Below are 26164 nucleotides of genomic sequence, written 5' to 3'. Positions count from 1 at the left end.
CTCATCTGTAAAATGAGATGGAGAAGGAAATGACAAATCATTATCTTTGCCAAGAAAACCCTACATGGGGTCACAAAGAGTGGGACAGGACTACAACAACTGAACATGATCAAAAATGCTATCCACCTCCAGAGAAAGAACGGATGAACTTTGAATGCAGATTGAAGCATACTTTTTCAAAACTTTATTTTTATTGCTTTCTTTTGCAACATGGCTAATAAGGAAATGTTTCTCATGATTTCACACGTACAATATACATAAAATTGCTTGCCTTCTCAAGAAGCGGGGAAGGGCGAGAAGGGAGGCAGAGAATTTGGAACTCGAAATTCTAAATAATTATTGTTAAAAAAAATTTTTCATGTAATTAGGAAATATTTAACGAAATAAATAAAAATAATTAAAAAGAAAAGAAAATCTGGCCCACAGCCTGGAGCAGCCTGCAAACTCGCCCGGCTCACGTGACCCGGTTTTACCGTTTGCCCCTCCCTCACCTCGCTTTTTTCCCTTCCCAGTCTGCTGGGAGGCTGGCGCGGGCCGGGGGCGGCGGGGGGAGAGGATGAGAGCCTGCGGGTGGAGCGCCAAGGTGGGCGTTGGCGACTTCACCCTGGGGCTGGAAAGGAGAGGAATGAGCGTTCCGGGGCAGGGCGTGTCCCAGCTTTTCTCTCTCCCGCCCAGGTAGGAATACTGCATCCCTTGCGTCCCCTCACCTCCTTCTTTCCTAGCCCTCACGCCAGGGCTCCCCTATTTTCCCATTCCCCAGCTCCCACGGCCGGTGGCTCCTTGCTGCAGCGGGGGCTCCCCCTCCCGCCCCGGCCTTCGGGGCTTTCCGACCTTGACCTTTAAGCCTGGAGGGAGAGAGGGCGAGGTTCTGGCGCCATGCATGGGAGGGGGAAGGCTTAGTCTGGGGGGATGGGTAGGAAGGAATAGGACCCCTCCCCCATGGGAGAAGAACGATCAGACCGGAGGGGAGAAGGATCAGACCCGGAAGGGAGGGGTCCGGCAGCTGGAAGGCAGAAGATAGCGGAGTCTGGTGCCCAGACTGAGCTGATGGGCGGAACGCGCTTTGATAACCGTGGATGCTGAAAGGGAAGCGAAGATGGAGGTGGACATTGAGCAGTCTGATCTGAACAGTGGGGGCAAGGGCCCCGGCTCTTCTCTCGAGGCAAGTCGGCTAGTTTTCTCTAAGGGGACGCTTTAGGAGCAGTGCCAAGCAGCCCTGGATTAACCTGAGCCCCTGAGCTGAATTCCCAGCGTTGCAGGGCAGGTGTGGCACAGGATGCATGGACTTGCTGCAGTCTTTTCTCGTTGGTCAATAAATATTTATTAACCGTCTACTATGTATCAGGACCAGAGCTAAGAGCTGGGGATACCCCCCCCAAAAAGGCAAAAGATAGTTCCAGCCCTCAAGGTGCTCACAGTCCAATGGGGAAAACAACATACGAGTAACTATATACAAACAAACTATAGACAGGATAAATTCGAAATAATCAACAGAGGGAGGGCAGGAAGGCTCTAACATTGAGGAATTGCAAAAGACTTGTTGTAGAAAGTGGGGTTTTAGCTGGACTTGAAGGAAGCCTGTAAAGCTGGAAGACTTCAGCTTCGTAAGGACTGGAGAGGAAGACCCTGATCTCTTTCTTGGATGCCTGCAGTTCGTTTTGTCGGATCTGCGTTTGAGAGACAGGAAGGCTTAAGGCCACACCTAGCCGAACGACTGGGATTTTTAGAAATGATCTGACACAACTTCATTTTACAGATCGAGAAATTGGTGGAGGGAAAAGGGTTGAGGGTGGGAATCTTTAGCCATCCTGTTTTGTAGTTTTATATATGATAATAAATGCAGCTCTGTATGACTATGTCCATTTGCCCAGTGATAGTGGGCTCTTGTGAGGGTTTCCAATTAAAGGTGTAGAAATTCACCACCAACTTCCTGCCCTCCTGCCCCTGAAACCATGTGACAGAAATTGTCTGGGCTTCCTTAGCTACCAGGCTGCTCCTACTTACTTAATGATACAGAAATATGGAGAAACAGTTTATTACTCTCAGAACCTGACCCACATTATACAAAAATCATGGAGTCAGTGAGCAGCAATTTTGAGCTGTATTATATAGGTTTTGGTTACATAGGCAGAATGGATACAATGGAATTTTACAGAATTCAGGAGAAGATCTGTATCAGGTAAAACTGAAAACTAGTCAGTGAAATAGCTCAGGCTGGAATTTGCAAACTAACCAATTAATACCTATAGTTTAATATTTTAGTTTGATTTTGCAGACCCTAGCTAGTTATGTAAGTGAATGGGAGTAATACAGTTAAGCCTGAAATTCACTTATCCCAACACACTCTCCAGACTGTAGCCCTGAAAGGGGTCTGGATCCAGGACCCTTATTTACTTCTCCAACTCCCGTGGTAGGGTGAGTAAGACTGACCCCTTGATAATGCCAGGAAGTCCTAGCTCCTTTCTCTCTTCTCAGCCCAAGAGCTTGCATTCAAATAGCCTTTTGAACATTTTTTGAGTCTTGCCTTTCCTCTACGGTATTACAAAGCCAGTGGAATTGCACTTTTTTGTTAAGAATTTAAGGCTAAATTTGCATGGCACTTTAAACTTGTGTTTCAGAGGTATTTGGGGAAAATTTTACCTACTAATTCTTGTTGAATTGAAAGGCTCTTGAGAACGATGAGCCTTGCTTTATTGTTTTTACCACCAAGATACTTAAATACCCAGAGCCAAGATTGGAGCCCAGATACTCTGATTCGTAGTCCAGTGTTTTATATTATGCCTTCCACTAGCACAAACGTTCTGTAAGGGTTATTTTCTTAAATGTCACTGGCTCATAGGATGTTAAGTTGGACGGGACTGAGAGATATTTAGACCAACTGAATGAGGAAACAAATGCTGAGAAATAGGGTAGGAGTGAGTACTGGACTTAGAGCCACAGAACTTGGGTCAGCCAGTCAATAAACATTTCAGTGCCTGCTGTGTGGTAGACACTGTACTGTGTGCTAGGGATACAAATATAGGTAAAAGACAGCCTGTTGAAATTTGTGCTGAGTCGTTTAAGGGACTCCATTTTAAAACCTTGTTTAGATTTGAGACAGTTTGTAGGAAAGGGCATATCACCAATCTCCTCTCCCTATGATAAGTAATATGGGAGGAGCTGAGATGGCAGGATTGTATTTCTTCTATTGCAAAACTTGTTCACAAAAGCAGAGTGCAGGGTTTGAAACTCCTTGCCAGGCTACGCTCAACTTTTTCCTTGGGTTGCTACAATAAGCTCCTGTGTCTTATTTCCTGAGTGTTGTCTCATCCACTAAGGCAAGGCCCTGTGCAAAGATTTATTTCAACACCTGCTCTCCAGGAGCTCATGGTCTAAAGGAGGAGACAGCATGTAAACATTATAAAAACAAGCTATAGACAGGCTAAATTGGAGATGATCAACAGAGAAAGGTACTAGAATTAAGAGGGATTTGCAAACTTTAAACTGTAAAAGTCAGCTATAAGAATAATAAAAGTTTATAGGGGAAGTCAAACTCTATGACATGTAAGGGTGGGAAGAAGGATAAACTTAGATGCAAGCCCTTCATACAGGAAGTGTCCTGAAGCCCTTAAGCTGTGCTTTAATGGGGAGAGATTTCATTAGGTAGGATTTTCAGTCCAGGCATAAGAAGATGGCATGTTCTGATGCAGGGTGGGAAATGACTAGTAGTCTAGTTTGGTTATCACATAGAATTGAAGGGAAGAAAATAGAAGAATGGAAAAGTAGATTGGAGTCAGCTTTCTAACAAATGCTTAGAAACAAGTTTATTTTGGGTTTTTTTTTCTTTTTGTGTATTTGTCTTTTAAAGAAAAAGCATGTCCTTTGCCCTCCTGGATTCTACCTTTTGAAGTGGACACAAACCCACTAATAAATATGAAGGAAAAAAGAAATTGAACGGCAGAAAAGTCTATCATATTTTTGTGTTGCTATTTTTAACAATCACAACTTCAACGAACTTTTAAGTCCATGCATGCAGAGTACTATTAAATATAAAGATTAAATTTGTGTTTTCTGCCTGTCTATGGAGCTCACAATCTAAAATCTAATACATGAAAGATATTTTATCATTGCATTTTTCAAAAATTCTCTTTTGCTGCTGCTAATTTCCCCAGAAGGGCACTCAGGGCATTCACATCATTATTTCCCATCCAATTGTTCTACTGGACTTACTGATCTCCAGAAACTCAAGATGAAATCAACTCTGTATCTCTTCAGATCATTTCCCACCCTGGCTGCAAGACTTCATCATTCCCCTGACTCTGCTGTTATCTCACCTCCCCTTTTCAGCTTCTTTTTATGTGTGTCTAGACTCCTCTTTTTGAGTTCAACTTTAGCTGTGTGACTCTGGGCAAATCACTTACCCTCTGTTTGCCTTAATCCACTAGAGTGGGAAACAGCAAACCACTTTAGTATTTTCCGGCAGTTAAACGGTGCATTGGATAGAGTGCCTGGCCAAGAGTCAGGAAAACTCATCTTTCTGAGTTCAGATCTGGCCTCAGGCTGAAGAAGGAGATGGCAAACTATGGTATCTTTGCCAAGGAAAATCTCAAGTGGAGTGAGATATGACTGAACTATAACAACTTCTCTCATTAGACTGTAAACTCCCTGAGGGCAGGGATTGGCCTGTGCCTTTCTTCTGCAAGTTCTTAGCACCCTTTTAAAGATTCCAAGATGGTGATTGTTGGGGAATACGACATTATCTACACTTGGTGATCTGAGAACAGTAATTGGTTGAGGTGACCAAGAGTATAAGAATGAAATGTTCTCCATTTTACTAAAGGGTTAGCTAGCTAGGCAGGGTATAGAAGGTCTTATTAATGATGCCAGCTGCTATGGGGCCATTTAGACCCAGACAGACATTTATCTATGAAGTTATTGTGAAAAGAGGGGAAACCTTTTCAACTGGTTTTAGGAATGAAAGCAAAAGAGAGAACAGTTAACACATAATACTAGCCAATCTATATCTTCCCAGAGTTTATCTGGCAAGTGGATTTTGGGTTAACTTCTCTTTTTTTCCTTGGAGAGATGAAATAACCTCCTAATACACATCCCATCAAAGGGAGAAAAGCTAGGAAGCAGGAGTCAGAAGGACCTATATTCAAATCCTGCCTCAGACTCTTAATAGTTGTGTAAGTCATGTAACCTCTATCAGCCTCAGTTTCTTTATCTGTAAAATGGGGATACAGTAGTACCTATGTCACTAGGTTCTTTCAGGGATCTGGTAAGAAATATATGTAATGTACTTCGCAATTTTTAAAGGGCTATATGTTAGCTATTATAGCTAAGTATAAATGTATATTGAAGCAAGGTATTCTATAACAAACAATATCAATTCACTTAAACTCCCCAGAGTGAGGAAGGATAACACTTGGGTATTCCAAAACCCTAAGAAATAAAGCATATCCTTAAACACATCAAAAGCAAGAGTAACAGAAACCACAAACCAGATGCTCTGAGATGGATTGCACCTGTCATCGTTTAACAGGCCTTAAAACAGTCTGTGACAGACTTTCACTAAACTTAATGAAACTAATTTTCTTTCAGATTATAAATGGGCGAGTGGCTGAATCATATCATGGTGAGTATGGCCGGGTTTGCTTATATTGTATTAATTATGGCTCTCGAGGACAGAAAAGTCCCAAACTTATCATACTTAACTGATTTTTTTTCCTCCTTTATAGATAATCAGAAATGTTATCTGGTATTCAAGACAGCTTATAGCAGAGATTGGACTGTGTAGTCTTCTAATATTGATTATAACAAGATTTATTGAATATCATGGGAGAAATGGGGTGTACATTTTACAGTGGTTTGTGTTTGATATAACTTGATTATCTTTATGCATTCGTATTTGATTAATAAGATTCAGTAAAGCCAGAATTTCAAACATGTTAACAAAGAAATAGAGTATAAAATAGCAGGAAAAAATTATCTCACGAGTATTGTATCACAGCTCTTTGCAGGTTAGGGATTGTTTCATTCTTTGTATTTGCATCTTCTGTGTCTAGCTCAGGGCCCGAATATAGTAGGTGCTTAATAAATACTCGATCGATTGTGCAATAGTTCTTTGTTTTCTTGAGGTGATATCTTAGTGTCTTTATTTCAATATTTTTGATCAGCAATTACAGAATCTCAGTTGGAAGAGACCTCAGAGGCCATCTAGCCCAACTCATACTTGATCAAGCATCCCTTGTTCATGTACCAGGCAAGGGGTCACAGACTGCTTGCTTAAAGATCTTCCAGTGAAGGCTAGACCGGCCTCCTAAGGTAGCCCCATTCTTAACTAACTCTAATCATTAAGAAGTTCTACCCTTTAAGCCTGAATTTATCTCTTTGCAGATTTTACCCATTGTTCCTTGTTCTGCTCTCCAAGGCTAAGCAAAATAAATCTGATCCTTCCTCCATGTGATAGCTTAAATACTTGAAAGCAATGATCAGATATGCCCTAAATATTCTTTTCTCCTGGTCAAATATCCTGACTTCCATTCAATCATGTGGCATGAATTTGTAATCTCCCCATTCCTGGTCCCTGGTTGCTGTCTTCTGGATGTTTTTTAGCTTATTGATGTTTAATTAAATGTATGTAATGGTGGAAGCCAAGGATTCAAGGTAGGAGCACACATTTTAAAATTAGAGAAGCAACTTAAAATAGTCGAAAATTTGACCTTTAGATCAAGTAATGAAGACTCAGGTGAAACAAAGATCACAAATACTTAGTATAGTATATCACAGATGAACTGAGAAAGGTAACTTCCTTTGTAAGATATCCTGACGTGAAATACAGAAACATAAGAGGAAAACAAATAGACAAAAAGAAAGTTTAAAATACCTGAAGGAAAAGTTTTGCTTTGGGCTGTACTTATAGTTGTCCTGAGAACAAATTTATGAAAGAGGTATATCGTACAGGGATCAGAGCAAGGAGATGGTTCCTAGACTCAATGATTAATTCTCCTAATGCAGATATAACCAAAGTTGGAGACCAAATGACTATCAGGATGCATTTTCTAAAAAATATAATGTCATCAAGATTGATGGTATACATTTTACATTTCTGTTTTTCTGACAAGGCAAATAACTTTCACCTGAATTGGTAGGCAGCTTTAGCAGAGTCGTGAGTCCACTTCCCTTCATGTCATCAATATGCTGTGCCCAAGAGAATTTATCAAGTAAATATATAAACTTTTTGGCTGAAACTAGCATTTTCCACAATGTATTAGTGCAAAGAAAAATAAAACAAAAAACCTTTTCGTGTTTTCTCAGTTAACTTTGTTTAGACTTCTGGTTTAGACAAAACTTTTTTGTCTGATTGAAATCTTTTTGTCCACTTCTGCTTTCCCTCAAAATAAAAGAGAATGGAATTCCAGTCCCTTTACTACATCTTGTGATTTAAAAAAAAAAGTCTTCTATATAATAGTTCTTATAGTTCTTAATTTTCCAGTCGTAACAGGTCTGCACTGAATTTGTGTCCAGTGATTTCATCCATGTTGCATGGTTACTTTTGCTGATCACGTGAAATGTTCCCAAAAAAGTGGTTTTTTTTTTTCCTTCCCTAGTAACATGAGTTCTTAAAGCAAGACAACTAGTTGTCCAGAGAGCTATAAATTTCAGTGATAGGGAGTTTCCTGAGAGAGTTCTAGTAATATATGTGTCCTCATGAATTAGGACAGAAAACCCCAAATACAGATTGACTCAGTAGTTGTTCTTTATTTGCATAGAATGCTAAGTGGAAGCCAGAGTGTTCAACTTCAAGAGCTAAATTGAGGAGTTTGTATTTTGTTTGTGAGCCAATAGAAAGCGTAGAAGAGTGATATGGTCAGATCTGTATTTAAGGAAAACTTTGGCATCTGTGGGGAGAGACTTAAGGAAGGGAGACCAGTTAGAAAGGTAAAATCCCAGACTGACAAGAGACATCACAGGCCATCTAGCCGAGGTAGCTGAGGTGGCTGGTGGCGCAGTGAATAGATTGCTGGTCCTGTAATCCAGAAAACCTGAGTTCAAATGTGGCCTTAGATACTTACTAGCTATGTGACCCTGGACAATCAATTAACTGTTTGCTTCAGTTTCCTCACCTGTAAAATGGGGATAATAATTGCATCTACGTCCCAGCTTGTTGTGAGGATCAAATGAAATAATAGTTGTAAAGATACTAGCACATAGTAGGTAATGTGTTTGTATACATATATGTAATATGTATACATGTATATGTATATATACACGTGTGTGTATACACACACAAACACACACAGTCATCCCTCAACATTCACAGAGATTAAGGGCCCAGAACCCCTGAGAATGTGAAAAACTACAAATAACTCCAGCCCACCCCAAACTTTTATTTTTAATAACTCTGATCATATTTATTTAACACCAAAAAAAAAAACCAACCCAAGTAAAACAGCACACTGCACCCATTAAAAAGTTGTAGTTTCTACACAAGAGAGATTAGCATGTAGCTGTAGCAACTACTTCACAGATTTCCTTCTACCAAAGACCACTGTGCGAGAAAATCACTTGACTGAGTCTGGATGGTAGAGAAACAAAGAGGCGGCCTTCCCAAAGAGACTAAGTAGCCTGTAGCTCTTTAACACACTGAAACTTGAACAAAATTTAACTGTTTATTATAAATGTATGTATGTATGCTCATAGTAGTAAATGATTAAAAAACATTAATAACATATGGTATTTATGCATTTATGACTTACTAAATTTTTTTAAGTTTTCTTTCCAAATGTGTGTCATCTGCAGTTTTCTGCAGCATGTGGCAGATCTCCAAAAATTCCCATTTATGTATCGATGGCCAACCTGCAAATAACCAAAACTGAATATGAAACCTGTGAATGTCAAGGGACGACTATACACATATGAGTAAGGAGCTCATATATTTATTTATACCTGCACACGCTTATTGCTTCCTTTTCCATCTAGTTCAGTTACCTCTGAGCAAAAATCCCTTCCAGAGCATGCCTGAGAAGTGGTCATCCAGTCTTTAGCTGATGACCTGTCACTCCACTTTTAGCTAGCTTAATCATTAGTGAGATGCCCTGTGTTGTGGATGGAAAGCCAGCCTCAGAGACAGTAACACATAGGTTTAAGTCTAGCTTCAGACACCTTCTGATTGGGTGACCTTGTGTACCTCATGGCAACCCCATGAGGTCACAAGCCATAGCTTAAGAAATACTGCCTTAGGCAACTCTCTAAGAGGTAAACTGAGGAACAATTTCTGTTCCACATTGGTAGAGAAGTTTTCCTATACCAGTGAATTCACTGGGTAGCACCATTGATGGAAAGTCTTCCCTTTGGTAAATCTAGATTCTCCTCTTTGTAGTTTCTACCCGTTATTCTTAGCTTTGCTATCAAAGATATGTTACAACTCAGAGCCTACTGGCTTCAAGTGAGCCAGATTAAAATATAACTGGGGAATGTTTAACAAAATAAATAAAAATATGGTACAACATAGGTACTGTTGGGGCAGCTAGGTGGCACAGTGGATAGAGCACTGGCCCTGGAGTTAGGAGGACCTGAGTTCAAATCCGACCTCAGACACTTGACACTTACTAGCTGTGTGACCTTGGCCAACTCACTTAAACCTCATTGCCTAGCAAAAAGCAAAAAACAAAACCAAAAAACCATAGGTAATGTTAATTTGTGGTTTTCTAAGTCAGTATGTGGCTGGCAGGGACCTGTTTCTATTTGAGTTTGGCAGCACTGCTCGAGATGGCTGTGATGTTCCCCTGCAAGTTACAGAAGCTGAGAAGCTCTCAGGTTTTAGAGGCTTGCTGGTTCCCTTGCAGAACAGGCCATTCTAGGAGGAGATATGTCGATCTTTATTGTTCAAACTCATGTTGATTGCTTTTTGGTTCAATGCACCATAGTGTGTTAAGGAGCAATTTTAATGATCCGTAGAATATTAGTATATTCTGGGGGATGAAGTCTGGAGAACTGAGGTGTAGGTCTAGAACTGGGGTCCAGAGAGCTGGGGTCTAGTCTTACTGACTGTGGGATACATGTGCAGATGCTTAACCCTGTTCTGTCTCAGGTCCTTGGCTTTTAAAAGTGAAACTAATAAGAGACTTAGAGAAAAACTCTCATTTGCTTTTAAGTGTTTGGAGATCTGGCTTGTAAAATGGTGCTCTCCAGACTTTTTTTGATCATACCACTCCCTCAGTAAAAAAAAAATTTACAAATTACATGCATTTACTGATGACTAAGATATTATACATATTATAAAGCATATACAAAAATAAACATTTTAAAGAATGAAATAAAAATGGAACCATTTTTAATACTAGTACAAAAAACCTTTTTATTCTCAGTAAAAAAAATATTCTGTGAGATCAATGCAACTGAATATGCTTCATTATTTTTGGAAATCTCGGTTTAACAGCTTGTAATACACAGATCTGATGGTCTGGTTTTAAGTCAGTTTTTTTTTCAGTACTTGGTTTTTATGGCTGTCATAGCTGGGAAAGATGCCTCATGGGAATAGAGAGAGCCAAACAGAAGCAGCAACTTATTGGCTACGCTTACCTGATATATCATAATACTCATTTTTCTATCCCATCAACTATTTATGCAAAGACTTTTATTGGAATTGGGTTAGTGACTTTCCATCATCCCCATTGTCAGAGAAGAGAGACATGGTATCTGGAGGTTAAGTCCCAAATCTAGAGGGTGGTTGGTTTAGGTATGTAGGACAGTGGCAGGGCAGACAGTAAGATACTCAGGTAGGCCCTGTTTTCTGATACTAGATATTCTTCATCTAGATGAAGGAACAGCTAGATGACTCAGTGGATGGAATGCTGGGCCTGGGCTCAGGAAGACCTGAATTCAGATTCAGCTTTAGACACTAGCTGTGTGGCCCTGATCAAGTCATTTAACCTTTGCCTTACTCCAGTGGAGAAGAAAATGGCAAACCACTCTAGTATCTTTACCAAGAAAATGCCATGGACAGTATTGTTTTTCTATGGTCCATTGGATCACGAAGAATAGGACACCACTGAACAGCAAGGTGTCCTCCATTTGCTTCCAAGTGGTCCAGCGGTGTGTGGTTGGGGCTTTCTTGGAGGAGAGCTGCAGGTCAGAGTTCTGTGCTCGGTTATTTGATCCTAAAGCCTATTACCAGCCACAGCTGCTGTTTACTCACACTGCTATGCCTGTGCTTCTCCTGCTGTCCTGGCTGTGACTTTTCCCAGGCCCTGCTTGAGCTGCCTTTGTTCTCCCAAGGGTGGAGGAAGAGAAGATGCCAGGCAGGCAGCCAGGATCTCATAAAAGGGGACAAACAAGGTGTGTGCTGTTGCTGCTGGGAGTGGGTAGGGTGGGGAGAGCCTCAAGGCCAGGTTGGGTGCAAGTAATTGACTGTCTGCCTGGAGAAAGGTGTGCTTGGCTGACTGTCTGTCTCAGCCCAGCCTGCTCTGGGTACAGGCAGACAGAGAGGGGGAGGCAGCAGCTCCAAGCGTGCTGAATCTAGCCCTTAGCACAGTGCGTGGCACATACCAGGCTCTTAATAAATGTTTATTGATCTGTTGAATAACTGTGCTGCTGTCTTCAGTTCTGATACTTTCTTAGCATGCTCCAGTGGATGGTCTTTTATATACGGGGGGTTATGCACGCCCTACTTGACCACTGCTGTAGGACAGAATAGAATTGCTTTGAGGTGCTCCAAAAGACAGAATTAGAACCAGTGGGTGGGACTTAAAGGGAGGCAGATGTTTCTGGTCAATATGAAACAGAACCAAAGGAGTGACAGCATGGAGTAGTGGATGGAGAGTTGGCCTTGAAGCCAACAAGACGTGAGTTCAAGCACTACTTCTGACATACTGTCTGTGTGACCTGGAGTGAGTCACTTCACCTCTCAGTGCTCTAGACTAGAAGTAAGAGAGAATGTGCTGACCTGCCTTAGTAGAGGAGTTCCCCATGCCATTGAATCATAGCTGCAGCCTCTATGCTTGTATAACATAGGACTGCCACAACTGGCCTTTTTAGAAAAGTGGAATAGATACCTTTGTTATTATGAAAAGAGCTTCCTAGCTAGTTGGCACCTGCCTGCCTCTCGCGTTGAAGTTTGAAAACCAATTAATTAGAGGGCCTGAGCAAGAAGACCCTGCCTATAAAACACCTGGTCGGCTCTGGTCAGCCCTCTTTTGCACTGAGGCATGGCCATGTTGTGTGAGATGGCCCCACTCCAAAGAAATGGAGGGGTGTCTAAGAGCCAAGGCAGGAGGATGGTGCTTCCTGCAGGACCATCCCTTCTCATGGGGCCTCAACATCGTCTCACCCAAGGCCCAGACCTCCTCGAAGATGTATCTGGCCCTTCTATAGATCACTGAGTGACGGTGATCCCAATATAGGTGTAATAATAATAATAATTTGACATTTATGTACTGTTTTAAAGTTTGCAAAATGCTTTGCATAGATTATCATTGTGCACCTTTCCCGTGTACTTGTCATGCCCTGCTGGGGCAAGCTTCGTGTCGTCCTGGACTTCTCACTGACACTATCCCCATGTAGCCAGTCTGCATCCACAGCATCTCTTGTATACATTACTTTCTCTCAAACAGTCACTACCTTGGTGAAGGCCCTCTCACACTTGGTCTGTTGACCTAGGCTAATCAGTTTGCCCACCTCAAGTCTTTCCCCACTCCAGTCCATCCCCAATTCAGCTGCCAGCATGACTATCCTAAAGTTCAGGTATTACTGTGTCACGCCCTATTCAGAAAACTTCACTGACTCCTTCAGTTTCAGATATGAAATGCTCTGTTTGGCATTCAGAGTCCTTTGCTACCTGACCCATTACTATCTTTCCAGTCTGCTCACACTTGACTCTCCTCCACATACTCTATGATCCAAAAACAATGGTGTTCTTGCTACTCATCACACTTGATACCTCTGGCACTGTGCGATGGAACCCACTGTCCATTGCCTGGAGTACTGTATCTTTCCCTTCCCCTGCCCCACCTCTCCCTTCTGGCTTTCTTCAAGACTCAGCTCGAATCTCATCTTCTGCAGTGCCCCTCACTGCTGGTCCCTTCCTCTAGGATTACCTTCTGTTTACACTGTACATTGTATCTTGTTTGCATGTTCCCTCTCTCATTAGAATGTGAAGCTTCTTGAGGGTGGGGACCATATTTTTGCATTTCTTAATATCTCCAATTCTTGGCACAATACCTGGTAATTTGCCTGGTAAATGCTTCTTAAATGTACTTGTTGGCCAATTGCCTGACTTCATAGAATTTGTAACCTAGTGCTACTATATGTAGAGCTGTAAGTTTACATGTGACATATAAACACATTTAGTATGATTATTGTACAAGACAAGGCCAAAAAACATTCTATGTTGGCTGTGAGGCAGGAAGGGTTGTTTTCTTTTTTCTTTTTTCTTTTTTTTATAATTAATTTATTTTTAATTATCAACAATCACTTCCATAAGCTTTTGAGTTTTAAATTTTTCTCCCCCTTCCTCCCCAAGATGACACGCAATCTTATATAGGCTATACATATGTATTCCTATTAAACATATTTTCACATTAGTGATGTTGTAGGTAAGAATTAGAACCAATAGGAGGAACCATCAGAAAGAGGAAACAAAACACAACAGAAGAAAAAAAAAAGCAAATAGTATGCTTTGATCTGCATTCAAACTCCATAGTTCCCTCTTTGGATATGGATAGCATTTTCCATCATGAGGCCTTTGGAGATGTCTTAGATCCTTGTAGTGCTGAGAAGGGTTAAGTTTATCAATATTAGTCATCACACAATGTGGCTATTACTGTGTACAACATTCTCCTGGTTCTGCTCATTTCACTCAGCATCAGACCATACAAGTCTTTCCAGGTTTTTAAGTCGTAGACTCTACTTCATATTTTCAGATTAGTCATGATGTAAAGAAGAATTAGAACTAATGGAAGGAACCACAAGAAAGAAGAATCAAAAAAAAAGAGAGCAAATAGTACGCTTCCATCTGCAATCAGATTCCAAAGTTCTTTCTCTGAATGTAGATGCCATTTTCCATTGTGAGTCTTTTGGAGTTGTCTTAGATCCTTGCATTGCTGAGAAGGGCTAAGTCTGTCACAGTCAGCCATTGCACAATGTGTACAATGTTCTCCTGCTTCTGCTCCTTTCACTCAGCATCAATTCATTTAAATCATTCCAGGTTTTTCTGAAGTCTGCCTGCTCATCATTTCTTATAGCACAATAGTATTCCATTACATTCATATACCACAACTTGCTCAGCCATTCCCCAGTTGATTGGCATTCCCTCAATTTCCAATTCTTGGCCACCACAAAAAAAGCTGCTATAAATATTTTTGTACATGTGGGTCCTTTTCCCATTTTTATGATCTCTTTGGGATACAACCCTAAAAGTGGTATTGCTGAGTCGAAGGGCATGCACAATTTTATAGCCTTTTGGGCATAGTTCCAAATTGTTCTCCAGAATGACTGGATCAGTTCACAACTCCACCAACAATGCATTAGTGTTCCAGTTTTCCCACATCTTCTCCGACAGTTACCATTTTCCTGTTTTGTCATGTTAGCCAATCTGATAGGTGTGATGTGGTACCTCAGAGTCATTTTGATTTGCATTTCTGTAATCAATAATGATTTAGGGCATTTTTGTATGACTATAGATAGCTTTAATTTCTTCCTCTGAAAACTGCCTGTTCATATCCTTTGACTGTTTATCAATTGGAGAATGACTTGTGTTCTTATAAATTCAACTCAGTTCTCCATATATGTTAGAAATGAAACCTTTATCAGAGACATTGGCTGTAAAAATTATTTCCCAGCTTTCTGCTTCCCTTTAGTTTGCTTATAATATCGGTCTTTATATCTAAATCCTGTACCCATTTTGAGTTTATCTTGGTATAGGATGTAAGATGTGGGTCTGTGCCTAGTTTCTGCCATACTACTTTGCAGTTTTTTTTCAAAGAGTGGGTTCTTATCCCAGAAGCTGGAGTCTTTGGATTTATCAAATAGTAGATTACTGTAGTCATTGACAGTTGTGTCTTGAGTACCTAACCTATTAGGAAAGGTTGTTTTCAACTGGAAGGCTTGTATAAGAGTAAATACAGAAGGCTCTGAACTGAGTTTTGAAAGAAGTATTGGGTTTCAACAGATGGAGAGGGGGGTGGGGTTTCTCTGTCTATGTGTATGTGTAGGATACGTCTCTACAAAGCATGGAGGTGGGAAAGCAGCAAAGGAGGGATTTCAAGAGAGAACATGAAGGGAATCTGTTCCAGACATAGAGAATGACTTATTTGGAGGTGGGTGTGTACAGGATGGGATTGGGGAGTTGCTAGTAGTAGTAAGTAATAGTGTAGTTCAACTGTAATAAAAGTGCAAGAATTGGAATTGCAGCAAATGCTTGGGTTCATAGGTTTTATTAAAAGAAAAATTAATTTTTCTGCCCCTCTGGGTTGGCTATCCTGAAGTAGACCCAAAGGTATCTATAAACATGGATGGAGAAAAAAATACAAGAAACTAAACAGCTAATATAAATGCAATGTGGAGTTTTTTTAATTGATTTTTAAAAAAATATTGATATGTTCAGTGACTAAAGTGACATTTTATTGAATGCCAATATGCTCACACACACGTTGAAACTCCATCTGTTGAAACTGAATCCTTCCTTCCTTTAAAATCCAGTTCAGAGCCTTCTGCGTTAATTCTTTTATGACCCTTGTAGTAGGAAACAATTTTTCATGCCTCACACCCAACATAACATTTTATTTGTGCTTGTATTATCACCACTGTGATAGATGTTGAGAGAGATGCAGAAATTAAATAAGACGGATTCCCTATTTTCTTTTTAAAAATTTATTTCATTTTTAATTTATGGAATAAAACAAGCATTTCTGTAACAGTATAATAAAAAAGATGATTGCACATGAAACTGCAAATCTACTATGTACAACTTGTAATTCCTTTTAAATATACAACAAAGTTATCGTGTAGATTTCTTTTCTTTTATTCTCTCCCAGCTCTAGAGATGGCCATCATCAGACACAAATAGGTGACTGTCTTCAAGCTGTCTCATTGCATTTCAGAAACACAATCTGTTGTGTCTAATTTCTTTCACCAGAGCAGTCCATTTCTATCTGTCTTTCATAGTACTTTAGAACAGAGGTACTCAAACTGTGATCCAAGTCCCCCTAGAGGCCCCCTTTTAAGGGTCTGTAAGGTCAAAACTATTTTCATAGTAGTTCTATGTTTTAATTTATATTATGGTAAATATATCTGTATACATTTACCATAAAATGTACATGTATATATGTGTGTGTGTATGTGTATACGTGTGTGTGTGTGTGTATATATACACACACACACACACACACACACACACATATACACATAAATATGTGTGTGAATATATACATGAGTGTGTGTGAATGTGTGTATGTATCTCCCACGTAAAGAAAAGTTTTTTGGGATCCTCAGTAATTTTAAGAAAAAGTGTCTCAAAACTAAAAAGTTTGAGAAGCCCTGGTTTAGAGATCAGTTACCATTGGACTTTTCAGCAGATGAGTTCTTAGCTTTGGGATTCATGTTCTGCCCTGCTGTTCTGTTCTTCAGCAAGTCAGGGACCCCTCCTGGGAAGCAGAGTTATTACCCTGGGTCCCTGCAGGCCCACCAACCAATGAGGTCATTCTTTCTCTATACCATTGTTATTTTCAAAGTCCATTTGATCTTGAAGGGACCCAGAATTCTAGCATCAGACTTTTTTTTTCCCCCAAATTCTGTGTTGTTTTTCCTTTGCTGTGGGAATGATGGCTGCTGTTCATTGACACTATGCCCTAAGTTAGTCACAGGTCCTGGAGAGGGGTGATGGAGGAGTTGGAGTCAGAAGATGTGGCTTGAGTTCCAGTCTTGCCATTCACTAGCCTTGTGATCATGGGCAACTCATTTAATTTCTCAGGGTCTCAATTTCTTCATTTGTAAAAAGGAGATAAGAATATTCATAAGACCTACTTGCTTCCCAAGGTTATTATGAGAAGAAAGGGCCTAGTGAACTCTAAAGTTTACATAAATGTATGTATTAGTAATGTTGCAAGTATTTATAGATGAGAAGTAGCATGGCTGATGAAAAGTCGGGAAGACCTTGGCTCAAATCTCATTTCTGACACATAGTGTCTGTGTGACTCGAGACAAGTCATGTAGTTGTAGTTTTTCCTTTTCGAAGAGGACCAAAATGACATCACTGTGCTAGGGTCAAGTTTCAGTGTGTCCAACCGTGGCTGATCAGACCAACACAAGCTCAGAAGACTCTACCACAGGTCAGGCACAAACAGTCCGTGTGAACCTTTGGGGTGGTTTCTCTAAACTTGCACATCTTGCATTTCTTTTGAGCTGCTTCAATTCTGCTTCATTCATAGAGCACAGCACCTTTTCTGATGAGGGCATGCCATGCTGAGCTGTCCTGTGACAGTGTCTCCCATGTCACACAGTCAATTCCAGGTGTCCTTGTACCGCTTCTTCTGACCACTGTGTGAACGCTTGCCCTATGTGAGTTCTCTCTAAAATAGTTTTTTTTGGCAAGTGTACGTTTTGCATTCGAGCAATGTGGTCAGCCCAACGGAGTTGCCCTCTCTGAAGCAGGGTTTGAATGCTTGGCAGTTTAGATCAAGAAAGGACCTGTGTCTGCTATCTCATCCTGCCACATGATCTTCCTAAGACAATTCAAATGAAAGCTATTCAGTTTCCTGGCATGGCGCTGGTATACTGTCCAGGTCTCATACATAACAATGAGGTCAGCACAGAAGTCAGTCTAATACCTCTTCCCTCCCACACTTGGGAGCCTCTCAAACACTGAGTTAGCTCTGGCAGTGCATGCATCAACCTCATTATCAATGTGTACTTTCCTGGAAAGTATACTACCAAGGTAAGTTATCCACAGCATTCAAAACTTTTCCATTTGCTGTAACTGATGATTCCACGTATGGATGGTGTGGTGGTGGCTGATGGAGCACCTGTGTTTTCTTGCTGTAAATTGTTAGGCCAAAATTAGCATAAGCAGCAGAGAATTGGTCCATACTTTGTTGCATCTCAGCTTCAGAGGCTGCATTGAGTGCACAGTATCTGCAAACAGAAAATCATGCACCAACCCTAAGTGTGAATGATGTTTTATTGTGATTAGGTAAATGGAAGACATAGTTGGTGATGAGAAGATCATGAGGTGCACAAGTCTTCAGTAATAAGTGACCATTGCTGTTGCTCTTTTCAACTCTATTCCTCCCAAGAAGTCTCTGCCGTGCCTAATAGTCTGAGCTTATTCTACCATTCTAGTCTCCCACAATTATAAGCTTGTCATTTAACCTCTAGGTAACTGTCTTAAAATTATAAATTATGGAATATTCCAACCTGCATTGTTAAAGGGTGTTTCCTCCCCTGAGAGTTCTCTATACCTGTGAAATGACAGGTGTAGTCCTTGTGCACACCTCTACTTAGCAATACCACCTTTGTTATAGCCAAATTCAGAGTTTACATCTCGTGTTCTAAACTGTTTGTGTAAATGACTGGGGGAAGATCCTATTCCATTTCATATCTAAAGAATATGAAAGGGAAGGTGACTAAATTATTTGCTGGAAGTGAAGCTTCTGTGTTTTATTTTTATTCTTTTAAAATTTTTTCTTTAAAATTTTTCTAATCAATGTAGTCATTCCTCCTTAAAGTCCCTTTCCTTGCCTTAAATGTTCCCATGTAACAAAGAAAAATATTTAAGCCAAATCAGCTGATACAGTGACTGTATGTGACAGCATATATTGTATTCCACATCTGTGGTCTTCCACATCTGTGGTCTCCCACCTCTCTATTGAGAAAAAGGAAGATATATTTCCTTACCAGTTCTCTAGGAATGATATTTATCATTACAAGTAACCTGAATTCAACTGCCTTTTATTAGCTGTTTTTTTTGTATTTTGTAGTCATTGAATAATTTGTTCTGGTTTTACCAACTGTACTCCATATCAGCTTATATAAGTCTTCTAATGTTTTTCCTCATTGTTTTAGGAGACACTAGAATCCATGATTTCCTGCATAGTGCATGTTCTAAAGATGGAGCCCTCATTGTCCAGGTCTGCTATTACACCCTCCTCCTCACATCTCTTCAAATTTAAATTTTTTCTGGGGCAGCTAGGTGGCACAGTGGATAGAGCACCGACCCTGAAGTCAGGAGGACCTGAGTTCAAATCCAGCCTCACACCAAACACTTGACACTTACTAGCTGTGTGACCCTGGGCAAGTCACTTAACCCCAGTTGCCTAAAAAAAAAAAATTTAATTTTTTCTATCCCCAATAAATCAGCTGGGTTGCATTTTGCAGTTCATTGTCCATATCTCCAACCCAGAATGATACTGGGGGTCCCAGGGAGGCATAAGCATAGTCCTTTCACTTGTTTCCATAGTGCCATATAGGAAAAGAATTTCAAACAATCAATGTGGTGCAGATATTCTACAGTATCAGTAACTTGTACATCCAGAAATCGTAATTGACCCATATATAGGGTTTTGCAGATTCAACAAATAAAAGCATTTTGCAGTTTATCAGAAGTACTGCATGCTTAGTACTTAACAAGGACCTGTCTTGGGGCTTGGAATTATCATTCCCCACCTAAAGGCAGTACGGTTAGCCCTTTCATATCACAACTTTTCCCATAGTAGTTTTGATATGCAGCAGATCGGCATAAGAAAATAAATGGCAATTTGGAGGGAGTTTTGTGAAAGCCCCAGACAACACACAAAGGCCAACAGACGGCACAGAGCCTGTGACCAAATACTTAACTCAAATTTTACAATAAGGTACTGTAAATATCCCATAAAAGAAAAAATTCAGACTTCTTCTCTGGTATGAAGGGCCAAAAAATTTTACACAAATTTTCCAGATTGCTGGGGTGCTGCATTCCTAATCCCCATGATGTGGAAGGGACAACTGTAAGAAGAAAAAGGCAAGGAAAATCAGACTTCCTGTCTCAGAAGGAGGCATGATCCCTACGCCTCCCCAGAACACATATGATTCTCCTTATAGAAGCTTAAGACTTGGGGTTGGCTAGGAGTCACCCATCACCCTTAGGTGAGAAACCAAACTGACCCAAGTGAAAACTCTTCCATAATGTCCTCAGCACACAGGGATAATGACTACTACATTTTTCCAGCCTGTAAAATTTCAGCAGGTACCAATTTGATTAAAGAAATACTATGTTAGTGCTGATGGTCTTGTTTTCCATTTCTGTTAAAATCCTGGCCCATGGCATCATATCTTTCATCTGGATTAATTTGTTTCCTTCTGAAGCCATGCTCTCCTCTCTTCTCCACTCCACCCCACTCTTTGCTATTTGGCAAAAGCTGGATTATTTTCATGTAGTAATTTACTCCCAATTTAATCATGTACTTTCCACATACTAAAGAGTGGTAACCACCCAACTTCAAATTTAGGCTGAAATTCCCCTCCTTGCATAATGGTATGTTCTGAGTTTAGTCCATAGTTTTCTTAAAGGCCTGTTAGTTTTCGACCTTATTCTGCCATTCTCTACTTTTCTCCTCTTTAGGTGTGATGACCTCTTTTCCACGATCAGATGCTTCTGGGCCCGAAAGCAGCAGAAATGTGACTAAACCAGAGCAGCCACTCCTCCTGCCATGATGCTTTTCCGTAAGCTGCGGCTGCTGCCCTGGTCCAGCCCAGCTCTCCATTTCTTTTTCTTGACAATAGTAATATTTGGCATTTTGGCCCCTCTGACCTGCCACCGCCTCCTCCACTCTTACTTCTATGCGCGCCGCTGGCACCTGCACCAAATGAGCGAGGAGTTCTTGGAGCAGAGCATGAAGGAGGGTGAGGCTTCACTCCACTACTTTAAGAACCTCCAGGCCCTCAATGTCACCCCACCCAAAGATAGGCAGGGCCCCTCACGGCCTTGGCTCTTGATCACCATCATCACAGTGTACCGACAGCCTGAGTTCCACTATGTCTTACAGGTGGCATCTCAGTTCCATCGCCTCCTTCAGCAGTGCGGTCAGCCATGCCAGAGTCACCAGCTCTTTCTGTGTGATGTGGATTGGAACTCCAGACACCAGGATGCCAAGCTGCTGGCCAATTTTATCCCGGTGAGCAGCCGATTTGCAGGCACCAAGGGTGTGAACATTAGCAGGAATGTCTTCAGTAATACATTTGAGAAAGAGAAGCAGGACTATGCCTATTGCCTGGAGAAATCCCTGCAGAACTACGACCCAGAATACATTCTGATGGTGGAAGATGATGCCGTTCCTGAAGAGCAGATCTTTAGTGTCTTAAGGCACCTTCTGGAAACTAGATTGTCTGAGCCACACCTCAGAGATGCCCTTTACCTGAAGCTTTATCATCCCGAGAGACTCCAAAGCTACTTCAACCCAGAGCCCATGAGGATTCTGGAGTGGTTTGGTGTGGGGATGTTCCTGGGGCCCTTGCTCGGTTGGGCATATGTCAAGATTGCCAGACTCCCAGGGCTGAGCTACCGCATCGTTCTTTTCTTCTCCTTGTACAGCATGGGGCTGGCAGAGCTCGTGGGCCGGCACTACCTGCTGGAGCTTCGACGGCTGGCCCCTGCCCTCTACAACGTGGTCCCCACTACACAGTGCTGCACTCCTGCCATGCTTTTCCCTGCCTCTTCGGCCCAGAGGACAGTGAGCTATCTAGCTGAGATATCTTGCCGCAGTGGCTTTGCCAAGGACATGGCCCTCTACTCATTTCTACAGGACAAGAATGAGAGGGCCTATGTGGTAGAGCCTAACCTAGTAAGACACATTGGGCTCTTCTCCAGCCTCCGGCTTAACTATAAGCCCAGATTGTTATAAAATCCTGAGAAAAGCCTTTCTGGATGTCAGAGCACTTCTTAGGGATAGGTACACTTAGCCATGTATTTTGGATTCACTTACTTTCTTTTTATTTGTTTAACGTTGTGTAGAGAAGTGTTCATTGGGAAAATGAGGGGCTTAGGGATGAAGTGCCTTAACAGTTTGTAACCTGCAGACTGGTGGCAGGCAGGATACCATCTGAATACCAAGATTCTTCCATATTCTGCACCAGACCTAGGTACATAACTTATCCATAAATGTCTTGTGAATTCTGGATATTTTGACTTTGACATTCGAACTTTTTAGCAGAGCAGACCCAATAAATCTCTCTTACACACACATACACACACTTACACTCACTCAGTCACTCTCCACCAAAAAAGAAGGAACACCCAAGATTCAAATAGGTGTGCCTTTGGAAAAATTTTCAGTGAAATAATAGGCTGCCTCTTAGTGTCTTTGTATGAGGATTTAGATCCAGTAAGATCCTGGTAAAATATTCATAGAAAGAAGACATACAGAAAGGAGACAATAGGTTATGCCTGTGGGAGTTTGGGGTACATTGGCCAAGGGTCTAAAAGCTTCCAACTTTAAGGGTCCAAGATTGTCAACTCTTTCCTTCCGACACCCCACAAATAAGTCTGAAGGCATAAGCCATCTAAAATCTCCAATTTTAAATGTCTTTCACTTCTTTCTAGCCCAGAGCACCAGAATCGGGATTCATTTGCCTTACCAGGAGTGATTGAGGCTTCTTCTAATCTTGTGGTGGACTGCTTACTTCCTTTCTTCTGTTGTATGCTTGGATACTTTCTACCTCCATGTGCAGTTATAGGGGAATTGAAGGCAAAATCTTACATGTTATCATCCACATTTGTTCATTCAACAGGCATTGATCCTATTGTGTGTAAGACATGTGTGCTGGGCACTGAGGGGAATACAAAGATAAACTAGAGATCACAAAATCTTAGACTTGGAAGGACCTTCAGATCTCATCTATTCTAGTACAGTTCATAACTGAACAAAATCCCCTCTGCCATATACCTGACAAGTGATCATCCTGTCTTTGCCTGAAAACTGCAATGAAAAGAAAACCTACTAACTCCCAGGGCAACTTAGTCTGCTTTTTGATACCTCTGATTGTTAGGAAGTTTTTCTTTACATTAAGTTTGAATTTGCCTCTTTGTAACTTCTATGCATTTTTCCCATCTCTACCTTCTGGATCAGAGCCCAAGAAGTCTGATCTCTCATCCCTATGACAGCCCTCCAGTATTTTTAGGAGGATATCATGTTGTTCCTTAGGATAAACGTCTCCAGTTCTTTCAAAGGAGCCTCACATGAGATGATCACAAGGTCCTTTTTCCTTAGCTCCTCTCCTCTGGATGCTCTCCACCTTACAAATTAGCTGTCTTAAAATGTATGTAGTACCTGTACTGGAACACAACACTCCAGGTAGTATCCAGACAGAGCAGAGTACCATAGAGCTATCACATTGCTCAGTATGGATGTTAAGCCTTTAAATGAAGTCTGAGATCACATTAACTTTCTATTTAAATGCCTTCATGGAGCGTAACAGTTTAGTAGAGAAGGGAGGATATATACAGTAATGAAGACTACATGCCCACAGGAAAATAAAAAGCAATCCAGGCTGACTTTAAAAAAGACCTTGGATTTTGTAGGTTTTTGAAATATCAACATTCAGCCATTTAATTGTTAAACTGGGAACGGGGAACACAAATTGTCAATTATAATGGATATATGTATACACACACACACACACACACACACTCTCACGCACGCACGCACACCTTACTCAGCATCAAACCTGGCCAAGACCTGTTCCAACCTGTAGGTTCCCTACCCTTGATAGCTTATAACAAAAAAATTTCATTCCAAATAAAAGAAGAAATTCTACCATTTGTAAATGGTGTGGGACTTCACCTTCAAAGAATAATTCAACTAATTAGCACATAACAATGATAGTTTGGATTTTTTCCAGTGACCAGTTTCTGTATTTCATATCTTTTACAATGTACTAATAATATATGTTTCCTGCTACATATTGAGTTTCCTTTTACCAATAACACAAGAAAGATGTCAAATTTCTGCTGCAGGGGGGGAATGTTTTGCCGAGAAAGTCAATTTATTTGTTTATGACAGCTGCAAAAGTTACATATGGTATATCAAACAACTATGTGTAGCCAAGTTTTTTATGTTATGTATATGACTCATTACAATACATTAGATAGAGTTGGACAGTGGTCTTCAAAATCTGGTTGGCTGTTGCCAGCATCTGGGTACAGATTAGGAGCTGCTCAGTTGCTTTTTAGCTAAAGCAATTTCTGCTTAAAAGAGGCAGCACAGCATAGTGGATTGAAGACTGATCTTGAAATCAACAAGACCTGGGTGCCTGTCACAGCTTCCTAAAGTTAGTAACTTACAGATTGCTAGTCAACATCTATGAAATGGAGTTTCCACACCAAGAGGTACCCGTGCTAGTCACAAGCCTAACCAAAAAACAAAAATCTGTCTAGGCTCAAAGAAGTTTTGTTTTGTTTTGTTTTGCTTTTTAGAACAATTAAATTTGTCCTGTTACATCAAAAAAAAATTTCCTAATGATTAAATTTCTTCTGTTTCACAATTTTCATATGAATTTATTAAAAGACAACTAGAGGAATAGACATTAATTAGATAATAATGTTATGATAATCACATAGTCACAATATATTGTGTTATAAACAATTATAATAACAATATTATAGTTATTACTTATTAGTTTTAGCTATTTAGTGGATCTGTTTTTTAACTTAGACATTTCTGTATCCAGTGCTAATGAGAAAGAGACAAAGTTACCTCTCAGAGTTCTGGGTTTTCAGAGCTTCAGGGGTCTTTAGAAGTTATCTATTCCAAGCCCTATATGAATAAGAATTTGGTTTTCAACATCCCATGGAAGTGGTCCCTGAGTCTCTGTTTGAAGATCTCCAGGGAAGGAGAACCATGATCCCTTCTCTCCTGGCTGCTTCCTTGTTGCCCTTGTCTCCCCCCTCCTTAGAAAGCCTTTTCTTGGTTAGGCCATCATTGGTGTCTATCACCCTATATCCTCATCCTCCTTGACTTCTATGTAGCCACTGATACTATCACCCTCTTCCAAATACTTTTGTGTTTTCATGACTCTGATCTCTCCTGATATTCCTCTCACCCTTTGTCTGTACCACCTCAGCCTCTTCTGCTTCATCTTTATCCAGCTTATGCCCACTAACTGGCGATGTTCCCCAAGGCCCTGTCCTGAGCACTCTTTCCTCCCACAGAAGCCTCTTGATTAGGGTCAAAGAGGAGAGTGTAAAAGCTGACTTGAAGCTTAACATTAAAAAGAAAACCAAAAAACCTAAGATCATGGTAACTGGCCCTATCATTTCTTGGCAAATAGAGGGAGAAGAAATGGAAGCAATGTCAGGTTTTATAGTCTTGGACTCAAAGATCACTACAGATAGTGACTGTAGCCATGAAATTAAAAGAAGCTTGCTCCTTGGAAGGAAAGCTGGTAAATCTGTAGGGCAGACTAAAAAGTAGTAATATTGTTTTGCCAACAAAGGTCTGTATAGTCAAAGCAATGTATGGCTGTGAGTGATGAACTATAAGGAAAACTAAGCACCATAGAATCACATTTTTGAATCGTGTTGAAGACTTTTGAAAGTCCCTGGAATAACAGAGATCCAATAAGTCAGTACTTAAAAGAAATTAATTAAGGCTTTTCATTGGAAGGGCAAATAGTGAAGCTGAAGGTTAAACACTTTAGCCACGTAATGAGAAGACTGGACTCTTTGGAAAAGACGCTGATGTTGGGAAAGATTGAAAACAAAAGGAGAAGGGGATGGCAAAGGATGAGATGGATTGATAGTATCATGGAAACAACGAATAGGAACTTGGACAGACTTTGGGAGATAATGGAGGTTAGGAAGGCGTGACATGCTATGGTCTGTGGGGTCACAAAGAGTTGAACACGACTGAACAACAACAAATTGCAGTAGCATTCTGTTTTATTTCCTGCCTGAAGTCTCCCGACTCCAATCCATCATCCATTCTGCTGTCAGAGTGATCTAAAAGCACAGGTGTGACCATGTAATTTCACAACTCAATAAACTCCAATGGCTCCCTATTATCTCGAAGATAAATAGAAACATAAAATACTCATTGGCTTTTAAAGCCCTTTACACCTGGCACCTTCCCATCTCCAATCTTATTACACTTAAATTGTCTTCCACGTGCTCTGAGATCCAAAAACACTGGTCTTCTTGCTTTTTCTTGCAATATTC

The 26164-nt window shown here is 40.7% G+C and overlaps 1 protein-coding gene across 8 annotated transcripts; it reads left to right on the top strand.

Moving 5' to 3' along the window:
• Nucleotides 1–504: 504 nt before the first annotated feature.
• On the top strand, nucleotides 505–24492 carry PGAP4 (post-GPI attachment to proteins GalNAc transferase 4). 8 transcript variants are annotated; one of them, XM_078152473.1, is made up of 5 exons: nucleotides 505–675; nucleotides 5584–5617; nucleotides 6159–6306; nucleotides 19042–19106; nucleotides 20576–24492. In XM_078152473.1, the coding sequence occupies exon 5, from the start codon at nucleotides 20664–20666 to the stop codon at nucleotides 21852–21854; it is 1191 nt and encodes a 396-aa protein (XP_078008599.1). In that variant the 5' UTR covers nucleotides 505–675; nucleotides 5584–5617; nucleotides 6159–6306; nucleotides 19042–19106; nucleotides 20576–20663; the 3' UTR covers nucleotides 21855–24492. The 8 variants fall into 8 exon arrangements, with proteins under 8 accessions (XP_078008599.1, XP_020857894.1, XP_020857898.1 ...); XM_078152474.1 differs by lacking the exon at nucleotides 505–675 and adding an exon at nucleotides 682–1162; XM_021002235.2 differs by lacking the exon at nucleotides 6159–6306.
• The last annotated feature ends 1672 nt before the right edge of the window (nucleotides 24493–26164 follow it).

This window comes from Phascolarctos cinereus, unplaced genomic scaffold (assembly GCF_003287225.1).
Source record: "Phascolarctos cinereus isolate Bilbo 61053 unplaced genomic scaffold, phaCin_HiC Scaffold_4;HRSCAF=312, whole genome shotgun sequence".
NCBI lineage: Eukaryota > Metazoa > Chordata > Mammalia > Diprotodontia > Phascolarctidae > Phascolarctos > Phascolarctos cinereus.
Note: the sequence above shows the minus strand (reverse complement) of the source record. Positions and strands in the feature narration are given on the sequence as shown.